The 15,075-nt window shown below is 39.2% G+C and overlaps 1 protein-coding gene and 1 non-coding gene across 4 annotated transcripts in view; one reads left to right on the forward strand and one right to left on the reverse strand.

Moving 5' to 3' along the window:
• The window catches only part of BUB1 (BUB1 mitotic checkpoint serine/threonine kinase), a 40,104-nt gene extending 27,615 nt beyond the window's left edge, over positions 1-12,489 (reverse strand). For 2 of the 3 annotated variants that reach the window (XM_069494588.1, XM_069494586.1), the window contains exons 1-8: positions 12,464-12,489; positions 9,349-9,408; positions 9,129-9,267; positions 6,211-6,407; positions 3,668-3,711; positions 2,133-2,233; positions 474-526; positions 196-380 (exon numbers count right to left, since the gene is read on the reverse strand). In XM_069494588.1, coding sequence (XP_069350689.1) covers positions 196-380; positions 474-526; positions 2,133-2,233; positions 3,668-3,711; positions 6,211-6,407; positions 9,129-9,267; positions 9,349-9,408; positions 12,464-12,489 — 805 coding nt within the window. The remainder of the gene's footprint in view (positions 1-195; positions 381-473; positions 527-2,132; positions 2,234-3,667; positions 3,712-6,210; positions 6,408-9,128; positions 9,268-9,348; positions 9,409-12,463) is intronic. The other variant, XM_069494587.1, reaches the window with a different exon arrangement.
• Positions 12,490-14,595: 2,106 nt separating this feature from the next.
• LOC138400339 (U4 spliceosomal RNA) lies at positions 14,596-14,736 on the forward strand. Its single transcript, XR_011236241.1, has one exon. It is a non-coding gene; the product is annotated as a U4 spliceosomal RNA (small nuclear RNA).
• Positions 14,737-15,075: the final 339 nt, after the last annotated feature.

Genomic DNA, 15,075 nt, shown 5'->3' on the forward strand with positions numbered 1-15,075 from the left:
TAGTACTTGGACAAACATGGCTGCTACAACTAGAGTTTAACAAAGAGTTCTACGCTTTTGATAAGTTGAGCTGGAGCCTTTTTTTTTGCAGAGTCTTTCAGCATAGTCAATTATTTGATAAAAAGTATAATTATAAAAAGATGAGGATTATATTAAGTAACATAAGAATAACTTAAAATATAAGATTGCAAGTACCCCATTGCTCATGCTTTCTCCGTTGATTATATTTCTGGGCTCTTAGTTCTTCAAAGGAAAATTCTGACTCTCCACGAATAAGCTTCTCCTTGCAATACATAACAACCTGCTGAACATCAGCGTTGGCTGCCAAAGACGAGTGCGCAGAATATTCTGATTTAGAAATCATGATCACCCTTTGTTCTCTATAATAGGGAAAAATACTTTATTTATAACACTGTACTGAAGTAGCACTTGAAGGAAACTAAGTATTAGATTATTACATTGATGGTACTTGCATATTTGACTCTTTATCACAAGCTGAAGATATCACTCCAGAAAGTTCTGAACCCTAGAAGACAGAAAACAAACATAAGCATTCACTTATCTGAGAAGAAACCTTCACCCAAATTACTTCACGAAACAGTATGAAAATGCTTGAGGGAAGAGACATCTTTTAAGCTCAAGCAGATTTGTATATGTTCTTCACATTAGTTAACATCTGGAGCTTTAATTTTCATCATTAACCTTACAGTAACTATTGTAACTTAATCCAATAAGAAAGTGAAAAAAACAAAACAAAACAAAACAAGCCTTACTCAGTAGTAGAGAAGAGCCCTGCCAAGGGCACATGTGGCCCTCTGGATCCTTGAGTACAGCCTTTTGACTGAACCCAAATTTTACAGAACGAATCCTTTTGTTCTGTGAAGTTTGGATTTGGTCAAGAGGCCACACCTGGGGATCTGGAGGGCCACACATGGCCTTGAGGTCACGGGTTCCCCACCCCTGCAGGAGTTTCCAATGCTAGCATTCATTCACTAAACAAATACTTACTGAGCACCTCCTCCATGTCATGCCCTGAGCTAGGTCTGGGGAATATGACCACAAATAAGACCCATCTCTGCCGTCTAAAACCTAGGGCAATAGGAAGCAACGGGGCTGGCAGGCATGGATATGGTGTACATGGGAATAGTTTGTACTATCTGTCAAAGTTAGAAATGCATATTTCACTTCTAGTAATGTGTTACATTAATAAAACCTGCATGTGTGCACTAGGCACAGAGGCATTTCCATAGGATTCAGCTCCAGGGAGGGCCTTGGCAAACTCTGAAAGGGCACCTGTGCTATGAGGGAAAAGATGCTGGGAAACGTGAGGCTGAGGGAAGGAGAGACTTGAGCATTTTTACATGTTGATAAGCCACGGGGGCAGAAGAAGTCTCAAGAGGGCAAAAATCTTGATGAGAATGAAGACAAGCACAGGTGGAAAGCTATCTTTTCCCACTGGAATGGCATGGAACGATGCAGTTAAATTTATTGGTTGGTGGCAGAAAATTGACAGATGTCATCTGTTGGCCTCTGCTGTTTCTGAAATAGTATTTTGCTAGCTCCTGAGAAACTGGAAGCCTAGAAGTAGCCAGGTCCCAAGTTTGAGGAGAGTGAAATGAAATTTTAAATTAGTATAACTTGGCACAAAAGAGTAGATTGGGAAACACAAGAGATACATAAAACATAAAGAGTGAACTGGGACACTGGAAGCAAGTCCCAGTGCCTGGGAGTATTAGAGCTCTAATTTAGGTTACAGCCATCAATGTTTGAGGCTTTGAGTTTTTTAAGCAGACTCAGAAGCCTCCAGGTGGGTTTGATCCAAGGTAGGGATTCCCTGAGCCTGTGCAGGGAAGCCAGCAGAACAGAGGGGGAGAGGATATTGGTAGGAGAAGCTGCTGGGGGCAGTGAAGACAGGAGGTCTCTAGGTCAGACAACAAGTTATATTTGAGGTGAGGAGTGGGAGATGACAACAGGCCCAGGAAGTTGCCACAGGAGCAGGTGGTTGACATGGAGGTTAGAGTCACGAGAGACAGGTAAAAGAAATGAAATGTCAAAGTGGGTGTAGAGGGAAGCCAGGATGGCCATTCAATTCCATTCCCAGTTTCCATACAACCCACAAATGTCACTGTTACCTGATTCTTAGAAACGCAGGCCAAGCTGTTTCCTGGATTTGATTTTGATGTTGTTATTTGGTTTAAAATCTGAGCATTATGCAGAGGATCTGAGGTTTTAGCTATGAGGGAAGAGAGGATGAAATAAGAAATAAGGGTAAAACTAAATTAAATAAAATTATTTCATATAATACAGTCCCCTGATCTTTCAGTAAGTAGCATAAGAAATACATCAACTCATTCACACTGTCTCAGAAATCATAACCAAAACATTATTTATTTATTTTTGGAGACAGGGTCTTACTCCATTGCCTGGGATAGAGTGCAGTGGCATCATCACAGCTTACTACAACCTCAAACTCCTGGGCTAAAGTGATCCACTTGCCTCAGACGACCAAGTAGCTGGGACTATCAGTATGCGCCACCAGGCCCGGCTAATTTTTTTTTATTTTTTTGTAGAGATGGGTTCTTGCTATGTTGCTCAGGCTGGTCTCAAACTCCTGGCCTCAAGCGATCCTCCTGCCTTGGCCTCCCAAAATGCTAGAATTACTGGCATGAGCCACTGCACCCATCCTTAAAACATTTTTTAGATAAGAGAAGTATTGTAGAGATAATTTTCTGATCAATTCAAAATGCCCAAGGAAGTACCCAAAAGAAATGTAAAACCTAACTAGTTATTTTAAACAACAGGATAGGATATTCAACGTTTATTTCTGAAATGTGATTTTTATTTCTAAGAAAAAAATGGCTACATTCCTTTAAAAGCTGCATTAAACACACATCTGATTCAATTCAAAACAGATGGAGTCCAGAGTTAGCACTGTCCTCTATTTTGGGCAATTTTGATTTGTTTTTTTTTTTAGAGATAGGGCCTTGCTCTGTCACCCAGGCTGGAGTGTAGTACACGATCACAGAACTTCTGGGCTCAAGCATCCTCCACCCTCAGCCTCCTGAGTATTTTTTAATCCAAGAAATACACTGAAATTATCAAGCTTTTCTTACAGGTTTGTTTGCATTCATTATTCTTTTTTCTTTTCTTTTTTTTTTTTTGAGATAGGGTCCTGCTCTGTAACCCAGGTTGGAGTACAGTGGCATGATCGTAGCTCACTGAAGCCTTGGACTCCTAGGCTTAAGCAATTCTCCTGCCTCAGCCTCCCAAAGTGCTGGGACTACAGGCGCATGCTACCATGCCTGGGTAATTTTATTATTATTTTTCATAGGGACAGGTTCTCACTATGTTGCCCAGGCTGGTCTGAAACTCCTGGCCTCAAGCAATCCTCCTGCCTAGGCCTCCCAAAGTGCTGGGATTACAGGCGTGAGCCACCACGCCTGGCTTTTGCTCTTTTAAAGTGCTAAGACAAGCCCCTGTTCTCCAGGGCTATATAAGTGGGCATGATGATTATGATAGTGCTTTCCTTATTATGTGGAGACAGAACAATTTGGTTTTCATTAAATACTAGATGGATTTATTTTTTTTTTAAAAAAAAAAAAAAAAGCGGTACAAATCAAAGACTAAATTATCAACAATTTAGACATTTCAGAAAGCTTTATTTTACCTTGAGCAGGCAAATGGGTTTCAGTGAGGCGTGTCTGAAATAACCTAAATGACAGCAGAAAAGACATCACTAAAGATTATAAAGTTATGGTTTAATACATATCTACATTACAGTGGAAACTAAATACCATAGACAGCTTATTATAACTAGCAAAGACCGAGGTCAAGAGAGAATGTACAAGTTGAATTTTAGAGTTGCTTCAAAATTTAAAAAATAAAATGCTAGAAATAGCTTCATATTTAAAACACCCCTATTAGAAAAATTCCTCCTTTTGCCTTATGTCAGTATTCCTCAAATTTACATAACAAATGCACCCTTTCCCACTGTGTATCAGCTCTGCAAATGTTCTTACATAGGATGTTTGAACTCCTATTTTAGGTTTTTTATACCTCTGGGAAATAATGACTATATTTGGAAGAAAGAAGTGAAAGCATACAAGTACGTAGACCACTGCATCAATGGGCAGATATATTATTGCTCACCTTTTGTGAGAACTTCTCAAATATGTCATTTCATGGCCCCTTTGCACATCACTCTACCTGTCCAGTAATGTGCAACTCCCAAGCCTAACATTTTCAGGTGACACAAGCCAAAGAGCACACTATAAAGAGACTACAAGATGTACAACAAAATGCTAAACCTTGTTGGCTCTTAATTCAAACAAACCAACGGTAAAAAAAAATCAATTTTACATGATGAGGAAAGGCTGAAAATTAGATAATATTAAAAAATTATTGTTAATTTTGTTAGGTGTTGTAAACTAAAATAAAATCTTAAGGCCCCTCCCCCAACCAACTGAATGGACTCCCTCTTGGTCAAGCGGACCCCAGAAAAACCTTAAAGCTGAGTTGCTGGCCCTGAGAAGGGAGGTCAGAGACATCAGACATGCCTAGTTGTGCCCTGTCCTTTTTAGAGTTACTCTTTGTAACAATAAGATACAAAATCATTAATAATCCTAAGGCCATGTGAGACAAAGGTTAATCCACACCCACAGGTAATCAATTTATTTAACACATCACTTGAGTCTTGGTATATGTCTGGTGGCTTGTCTGTAAGACTTTCTTTATCTTAAAACATTCCAAGCCTTTAGACAAAGCTTCATTTCTTTAACCGATTATAAATTAAAGAATCTTTAAACCCACCTACAACCTGTAAGCCCTCCCCCACCTCAAGCTTCGAAATATTCTGCCTTTTCAGGCCAAACCAATGTATGCCTTCTTCCACATATTGATTTATGACTTTACGTGTTAATTCCTGGCTCCCTGAAGTGCATAAAACCAAACTGTAACCCAACCACTGTAGGACCACTTGCTCAAAGCTTCTTGGGCATAAATCTACAGGCCATGGTTGCACATATTCAGCTCAGAATAAACCTCTTTAAATTACTGCACAGAATTTGGGTTCTTTTCCATTAACAGTGTGATTATAGAATAAGGTTGTATAAGAAATAAGCTTTCAGAGATGTTTATGGTAGTGTTTGGGGTAAAATATTTTGCTGTTTTGGATTTGTTTTAAAATTCCTCAGCACAGAAAATATATGACCCAATGTTAATAATTATTAAAAGTAGGTGGTAGATAAATGGAGCTTCATTATACTAATTTTTCTTTTTTTAATGTATGTTTGGAAATTCTCATAATAAAGTTTTTCAAAAAGCATGAGTACTATAGCAAAGTTGAAAAATGAATATATTAAAGGCTGACAAGGGATACAGTGGATAATGAGTCTCAAATTCTACTAATGAGAGGGTGAGAGTAAAAAAGTGGTATAACCTTTGAGTAGGCAGTTGGGTTATATGCACCCCAAGCCTAAAAGCTCTTCATACATCCTTTGACTGAACAGTCTCAATTCTGAGAATCTATCAGAAGGAACTAAACACAAATAGGAAACATATTAAAAAATACTTTTATGATAAAGGAAAAAGACTTTGACACAAAGCTGTATATGTAAACACATGCTGCATATTACAGCATGCCTGCAATCCTGTAACAAGCAGAGAATAAAAATGCCAAAAGGTTTCTTTTGCTTCTTTAATTTTCTGAATTTTTAAAATTCTCTAAATGAGGCATATTTAATCACAGAAAAAGTAAAAAACTGTGAACACCAAGTTATTCATTAAAATATTCATCATGGTCTTCTTTATAAAAATCAAAATGTTGTAAACAACTTAAATATCTGGTTGGAGAGTGGTTAAATTATGACATAACTCTGAGACAGATTTCATAACCACTTCAGAATTAGTTCATAACTTAAGAGAAGTATTAAGCTTGATATGTATTATGAGACATGCAGTGTGATTTACTGTTAAAATACACAAACACAAAGACACACATAGACATAGGAAAAGATAACAGAAGGAAATACACCAAAATGTTAGCAGTAATACCTCTGGAAAGTTTCTTTTTCTTTACACTATCCTGGTATTATCCACATTTTCCATAACGAGAAGAACTTCCATGTACAAATAGATAATATAATTTTTAAGAGAAAAAGTTGTATTTCAAAGCAGGAAATATTTCAAAGCAGAGTTTTATTTTGAAACTACCTGTACTGTTGTTGCAGTAGCTCCCTAGGTTCAGCTTGGTTTTGAATTCCTCTCCGAAAAACGGCACTGGCATGCTGCAGCTCTCCCTGAGCTTCCAGATGCTGCGCCCAGGCGACGTACAGAAGGGATGACAGGGTTCCGATCCCATGGTTGTACAGAAACTCAAAAAACTGATGAAGGTCACTGTTGTACTCAGCCTACAGGAACCCAAAGCAAAAAGACATAACAACAAAACTGCTAGCCTAGCTCTGGCCGAGTCCCACCGGAACTCAACGTTCCTTCTGTCTTCAAGGAGGTCTCAGGGTGTACTGTGTAAGGGAAGGCATGTGTGGTTCTCTGATGGCAAACCTAAAACTTAGCCTCATTCCTTTCCTTGACATTCAATGTCCCCACACTATTACCCATACTATTTCCTAAGCTGGTGGGGTCTATATTGACCCATTATGTAAACTATTACATTTGCCTTAATCTGAGCTTGCTCCATCAAGTTCCACGGGATGCCTCCAATAGTAATTGTTTTGTAATTTAGTGAACAAATTCACTTTTACCTTATCCACTCCACTGATTTCATTATGCCCCTGTGCCTTTACTTACAGATTTAAGAGTCTCAACCTAACCCAAGACGGCCACTTCATTTTAGTACTAAATTTAGTTTCTGAGAGTTAAAATTTTCTTAATGAATCACATTGAATTTAATGTACTCCCAGGAACCTTCTTAGTACCTAGGAGTGCCTGCTTACCCTCCCTTCCCCAAACATACTTCTCATCCAATAAACTTTCTTATAATTTAATGGTTTCTATCTTGTGCTGCAACATAGGCAGATTTGATACACAGAGGATTTTAAAATGTAATCACTGACTGCACAATACAGAAGCCAAAGATTCTAGAATATAGACCACTGGCCATACAACTTTTAAAAATTTATGACTGGTATAATATTGTAAAATACAGCCATGTGCTGCATAAAAATGTTTTGGTCAACAAAGACCACATATATGATGGAGGTCCTGTAAGAGTATAATGGAGCTGAAAAATTCCTATTGTCTAGTGATGTCAAAGCTGTTCTAATGTTGTAGCTCAATGCATTAATCATATGTTTGTGGTGGTGCTGATATTAACAAACTTACTGCACTGCCAGTCATATAAAGGTATAGCACACATAATTATGTGTAGTATATAATACTTGATAATAAATGACTATATAACTTGTTTATAGGTTTACTATATTATACTTTTATATCATTAGAGTATATTCTTTCATTTATAAAAAAAAAGTTAACTGTAAAACAAACTCAGGCAGGTCGTTCAGGAGGCATTCCAGAAAAGGGCATTATTATCATAGGAGATGATAGCCCATGTGTGTTAGGTCTTGCCCCTGAAGACCTTCCAGTGGGACAAGATGTGGAGGTAGAAGACATTGTCCTATCCATCTCTTCATCTGGTGATCATTGGTATCCTTTGTAATATTCTTTATAATAAACCAGTAAATGTAAGTACAGGTAGTCCTCAGGTCACAGGTGACCTGACTTATGGTGTTCTGTACTTATGAACGGGCTCCCCATAAGGATAATTTATAATTATTATAAATAATTAAACTAATAATCCGGATACCAGTTTCTTCTGCACATGTAAACAAACCTACATGAAGTAAGCTGTCTGTTAGCATCTTTACGGTGGCGGCTAGTCTCATAGGTAGATAGAGAAGCAACTGACAGAAACACAAGAACACAAAGAATCAGAAGATCCAGAGCTGAGAAAGTTTATGACAAAAAAATTCGCTGAAGGCTTTCATCTCATTGAAGGAGGATTTGCTAAGCTTGAGGAGCAAGATCCTAACACCGAGCTGTTTACAAAGGTTTGCCATGCAGTTAATAAGAACATCAGCTGCTACAAGGCCATTTATGATGACAAAAAGAAAAAGGCTGTGCTAACAATTCTAGATACCTTTTTCAAGAAACTGACCTCAGTGGTAAGCTCCCTTCCTCCAGCAAGAGAATCAAATCCCGATTCTCCAACACCCAGTCCATGCCCTCCAGCACCATCTCCACCATCACCTTCTGATTAATGTCAGCTACCTTCTTGCCTCAAAAATGCCCCTTCCAGTGAGCAAGACACTGATGCAACAGTAGGGAGTGTTAACCCTTAATATTCTTTTTTGAAATGTCTCCTATCTCCATCTAAACTTTGTGTATGAGTTTGTTTTTATGTTCAGTTTGTTTGAATTAAAAGAAAGAGCATAATAGTTTCTGTAACTTATTATTACAGTACAGGGATATTATTATTACAGGATTATACTGTATTATTATCACATACGAGCCATTATAGTATTGTTATTATTACTACCGTATATGCTGTTCACCAGGATCTGAGTTACATACAAACCCAATCTAAAGACATTCTCAGGAATGTATCTCATCTGTAACCCAGGGACTGCCTGTGTTTCCCTGAGTTATATGTGCCGTTCTAGCAAATTAATTGAACCCAAGGAGGGGGTTATGGGAACCCTGCTTTATAGTCAGTCAGAATCACACATAAAACAACCCAGGGTTTGCAAATGGCATTGGCAATGAGGGAGCAGTCTTGTGGGACCAAGTCCTCAACCTGTGGAATCTGACACTATCTCCAGACAGATAATGTCAGAATTGAATCAGAGGACACTCAGCTGTTGTCTACTGCAGAAATGATTGATTGGTTGCGGGTGGGGAGAAATTCCTACACACTTCTTGGTGACCAGAGGTTACAGAAATCTTCTGTGTTGTTAAGAGAACAAAAAAAAAAGTTTGTTTTTCCTCTTTATATCCTCAGAATTGAAAACAAAGAAGTAAAATATAGTTTAAAATGATCTTTCGATCTAGGGGAAAGAAGCAAAAATACAACATGATTATAGATTTAATTATACATATGAAAGTATACTTACAAATTTTAAACAATAATTGATGAATCTTGGGTCATTGTGGTATCTCTTCTTATCTAAAAACTCCTTCATTAAATGTTCTAATAAAGTTGTCAAGTATGCTTTATTCTCAGGAAAATTCTCTTCTACCCACTGCATGTAGCTAGAAAAATAAGAATAATGTTAATTTTCCATACAGCAGTATATAGTTTGTTTAAAGGAATAAAATAAACTAAATGCTAACCTTTCCCATTCACCAAGTGGGTCGTCACCCTTGTAGCTCTGCATATGGGCTTCAAACATTCTAGAACAGAGAAAATTATGCATAAGGGATATTAGGGATAATTCCTAACAGCAAAACTTATTTATTTATATACATATTTATATTTACATATATATTTAAGGTATATAAATTATTATCTTAAATATCAATCCAAATGCTATATAGAATTTAAAGGGCATTCACTCAGAGGTAGTCAGAAAACTCAGAAGCAGCCAGTGTTTTTCCAGAAGAAAGTCAGTCCCCAGCTCTATCCCCAAGAATCTCCTTCTCCTCTCACTGATCCCCAATGTCATTATCACCAAAAGGGGCAGCATTCATACAGTTTCCTGGCCTCAGTATAACACAGTGTCCCTGAGCAAGAACACATGATGGCAATGCTGAGAAATCAGCCCCTAAGAGTGCCCAGAGAACTCTGCTTCCCCTACTTCCACACACCCAAGCACAGCTTAAAAAAACCAACCAGGAAAAGCAAAATCTCCATGGGAGCTCAGGTGCTAGTAGGATAAACAAACAAAAAGAAACATGTAAAATAATGTCAGTTTACATTAAGTACCTAGAAAACAAAGCAAAGCAAAACAAAACATGAGGAGGGTCAGAGTGTGGTAAGAGTTACTATTTTCAGATAGGAGGGCCAGGGAAGGCCTGCCTCTCAAAGGGGATGGCGTGTGATCAGTGCCAGACAGCCATGTAGCTATCTGGGAGAAATGGTCAAGGCTGAGAGAACTTCAGAAACTGGACTATTTCAGGAACAGAAAGAAAACCAGTGTAGTGTGGTTTAAGTGTGATGAGCAGTGGAAGATGGGAGTGACAAGGTCTCATTTGCATTTTAAAACATCAGTGGGGGGGGTGGTGGTGGTGAGAAGTGGGAAACCAGCTAGTAAGCTTTGGGAAGTCCCAGAGACAGGGTGGTGAGCTGGACCAGGGTGGGAACAGCCCTTGTGTGAAATTTGGGAAAAGACACAATGGGCTTCCTGATGGGACTGCACACCGGGTATGAGAATCAAATTCAGGAAGACTCCTAGGTTCTCCATCTGAGAAATTACAAGATTTGATTTCAGGGACATTTGAAAAAATGATTTAAAAAGCAATACTTCTTGCTATCACTTCAGTATACAAATGAAATCGGTGTTTCTTATGACTCAAAAGAACAGCTAAAGACAACTATATGTAAATAAAAGCTTCTACATGTCAAATTGACAAAACAAACAAAACACGGAGTCAAAAGAGAAATGATAAATTGGAAAAAGAGCTTCCAGAAACTGAGGGAAAAGTCATCAACCCAATTTTTAAAAATGAACAAAGGGCATAAAAAAGTATTTCACAGAAAAATATACATTGCTCTCAAACACGAAAAGATGTGCGACCTCTCTCATAAGAGAAATTTACCTGAGATACAATTTCTCACCCATCAGATTGGCAAAAATAAGAATTGTGACTGTATAGGTGAAGCAATAGGAAGCAGGCTCTCTAACACATCTTGCTTACAGGGGAAAGTGCACTCAATTCCAACCAAAGGCAATTGGCAGTATCTACCAAAATTGGAGCCTGATTTGCTTTTGATCTAATAAAGTCACTTTTGAGAATCTAAAAGACAGATATGAGTGTATGTGTAAAATGCCATATGTACAAGATTTTTCACTGAGGCATTATTTATAATAGCAAAATATTGTCAACAACCTGTGTCCATCAATAGAGGACTATTTGGATCAATTGTGGTGCATGAAATAGTATGCAGTTGTTAAAGAATGAGAGAGAGCTTTATGTATGGATTGAGAGCAATCTCCAAGGATACTGCTAGGCAAAAAGAGTAGTGTATACACTCTGCTGATTTTGTGTGAGATAAAGGCAGGAAATGTACACACATACGCACACACATATACAAACATATAGACATTTAATATATTGTAATAATATAAATATTTACACATCCAATAAAGAAAAATGGTTACATATGAAGGGGTAGGAAGAGAGTAGACAGGTATCAGAGTTCTTGATGAATACTTTTCTAAATCTTTTTTTAACCATATAAATATATTACTTTTAAAAATTAAAAAAATTGCTTCTAAATTTTGAATCTCTCTCATACCTCTAGCAGAGGGATAAATCCCTGTCAGAGTCTTTTTCCCAAAATACGTGTAATAGGCCTTCTCAAGGAAAACATTTTATGTTTTAATATCAACCAATTTTCCCTAGTAAAATGGCCTAAATGCACTGTAATACTAAAAAACTGTTGATACTAAAACACCCAGTTCTTAAAGCAAATTAATCTTAGAAAGTCAAAATAAGATGAGAATGACCTAATTTCCCTTTATAAATGGGATGGGGGACTTCCAAAATAACATAGTTGCTGGCTAGGTTGAAGGCCAAAAAAAAAGTAGTAAAACAAATAGATACTTGTTTTGACTTGTATTTAACAACTTCCCTCTTCTGATCCCAAAGAACTGATAAAACTAACCAGTTTCACTTCCTGCCACATATGACTTAATTGCTTTAAAAACTTCTAAATCAGTCTGAATAAATCACCTAAGTCATAAAACAAAGGCGTGGGAACTTTAAAAACTGCGAGCAGCCTGGCATAAATAACTCAACAATAAGCTTTTTTTTTCTTTCTTAAAGTGCCCTGCATTCAAAGATTTTTAAAAAGTAACAGTGAGATTATGGGTAAGACAGTAATTTTTAATTCTCTCCCTACTGTAGAACTTCTTAATAAGTGACTTTTTGAAAATTTCTCATAAAACACAAGGTTTAGTTTTTGGTTGGGTTGGACTTTTTTCTTCCAGAACAGCAACTGTCCACAGGGCATTCATTACGAAGAATACACAAGAGCTCTGAGGGCCTCACCAATTGCCCGAATCCCCACCAGACGGCCACTGTGGCCTCCGCCGAGACCGCGATACGCGGCGCCGCGTCCTCCCCACGACTCTCGAGCGGCCCACGACCTTGCTGGGTGGGGCAAACCCCAAAGCCCAGGCAAGGGGCGGAGAAGGCAAACGGAGGCAGATCTGCGGCGGGCTGGGCCCGAACCCTGGGCGCCCCAGCCCCCTCGGCGCCCCCATCCCACCAGATGGACACTTACTGAAAGACATTTTCCGGGTTATCCATGGCGAGAAGACGCTAACCACCAGCAGCCCCTTTTGCGCCGCGAGCTATGAGCCGCCACCTATTCAAATCTCGCGCGCAGCCGCAGTCGCTGCGCCGTGCGTTTTCAGGACGCCTGGCCATTGGCCTCGGCTGCAGAAGGGCTGGCCAATCGCCACGGCCGTTGCCAGGAGACCAAGTTCCGCCTCCCTCCGGCGCCCCAGCAGTTCCTCCCACTTCCGTAGCTCTAGGTTGAACTGAAACCTGGTGGTCTGGGGAGCCGGTCGTGGGGGGCGCTAGCTTGGCTCTGGCGTAGGGAACTGGGGTGGGGTTTTTTTTAGCCAAAGTGTAACTGATTTACATAATTACTTGATTCAGCCATCATCCCAGGGAAGGCTTCGCAGGAGAAAAATGTCCAACTCGAAGTCCCTGAGACGGAAAAACTGTGTCCTGGTCCTTGGGTCTTGAGAGTTTGTTCCCTTTGCTTAAATATATAAATCAGAATCATTATATCTGGTTCATGGAACGAAGACAAATAATCCCGTCTGTAGGGTCGAGACTCGTTGCTCAAGGCCGCAGAGCGCGGGGGAAATGCCAGCCTGTGGCTTAGGTAGGAGATAGGCAGGTGGGGAGAAAGGCGGAGCCCTGCACGGACACCTGCGGACACCTCCCCATTTCTATTTCTATTTTGCATCCTCGGCTGTAAGGAAACCCAGATGTTGAAGCCAATAAAGTCTTAGTCCCAGACTCTAAAATCCTGTGGCAAAAACAGGGTGATTTATCCACACCCACGGAAAAACCCAAGTGGTTTTTGGCTCAGTGACTGCCCACGATGATAGGGCACATGGGCTGGTGGACTTTTGGCCTTTATTGAACTGATCTGTTAGGCTGTGTGTGGGTACCCTGGAGCGAATGGGAGCTCAAGGGACTGGAGCTGTTCCTACATCCAGATGGTAATTAAAATAAGAACAGAAGAGTTTAGGTAGATTATAGAATGCCAGTGAGAAAGATTTCAACATCTTTTTTGGGGACCAGGCACTCTGGAAACCAAGTTCGTAAGAATCATAAAATCAAAAATAAAGAGACCTCTTTGTAGAGGAGTCCCGATGTCTAAGAAATACGTAATATGCTGATGCTTCCTAAGGGTGAGATGGAAAAGAGCTAGTCTAGCTTTCTCTGCCCCTTGGTTTTTAATAACTTCCCACTCTACCTTTCAAGATTATTTCAAGGACCACTTGACAACGCAAGTAAAAAATAAAGAGCTATTCATGTGATTACATTCCTTTTAGAAAAAGGTTATGGATGTTTCGGCTCCCTTAAGCCTCTTAAGTTAAATGCCTACAAAAATATTTAACAGCTTCTGAAAATCCCAATGCTCACAGAGTCCAGAATTTTTTCCAGCATGTTGATTGGTTTGGATCTGCATGAGTATTCAATTTGTGTGGTTTATTATTCAGAGGTTGCTCACTCTGGGGTCTTTAGATAAGTGCCAGGTTCTGCTAACCATCCCAGGATCTAAGATATTTTTTGTCCCACCAACTCAATTTTTCATCTGTTTCTGACAGTGGCTCAATCAGTAATCGCTTAGGAAATATTGATTGAAGATCCTTCATGAACTAGGTGCTAATTACGACCTTGTCCAACTCAAACAGAAACTGTCCTTAAGAAACTAATGATTTTGCCTGGTACATGAAGATACAGACACAGAGAATTGTTTAAAGGTGGTATATATGTGAGTGTTTGTGTATATATGTATATATATGTGTGTTTGCATATATATACACACACACACACACACACACACACACGAGCCAAATGAGAGTTCAGACTGTATCTGCTAAGGGAGTTCAGAGGAGGGAGAGGTAATGGGGACTTGTTAGTCAGATAAAGTTTCATGGTGAAGGTGGGGGTGGATATAGGTGAGGCTGAGCCCAGGAGAGGTCCTTCCAGGTGTAAATCAAGATTACAGGAGGAGATCATCCCCAAGGACTCATGTTAATGAGTAGTAGGGATTCTTTTTTGAAAGACTGGTTTGATATTTTGATGTCAAATCTCGAATTCTAGATTAAGGAGTTTGTACTTGATTATGTTAGTAACTGGATCTTTTTGGAGCAAATAAAGGTTGTGATTAGCTTTGTGCAGTGGCAGTATCGTAGCCAATGTGGTTTATCCAAGGCATGATTATTGCTAGCTGAAAACTTTTCCCAATATCCCACCGTGACGACTTGCAATATAGTCAGCACTGGCAATTTTTGACTGTCTCTATGGAGACTGAAAAAAAAAAAAGAGTTGTGATCATAAGGACCTTGTGATAGTTATACTCAGCTATATTCTATTTTCTAAAAGCCACAGAGATCGTCTACCCTCCTTCACTTTTGCTACTAGGGGTTCCTTTCCCTGAGGCTTGTTTATGGGTAAGGTATTCTGGGTGCTTTTCCACAGTGCCCCTTAAAAAAGGCACATTGACCCAATGCCAATCACTATGGGTATATCCAAAGGTAATAGAAATAAAATAGTAGGGTTGCCTGCGGTGATTAGAAACTGACAGTTTTCTAGGAACAATTTCCTGGCTTACTCAATGACTTCCCTTTATCCTCGCTTATAGAAGTC

This window comes from Eulemur rufifrons, chromosome 19 (genome assembly GCF_041146395.1).
Source record: "Eulemur rufifrons isolate Redbay chromosome 19, OSU_ERuf_1, whole genome shotgun sequence".
Classification (NCBI taxonomy): Eukaryota; Metazoa; Chordata; class Mammalia; order Primates; family Lemuridae; genus Eulemur; species Eulemur rufifrons.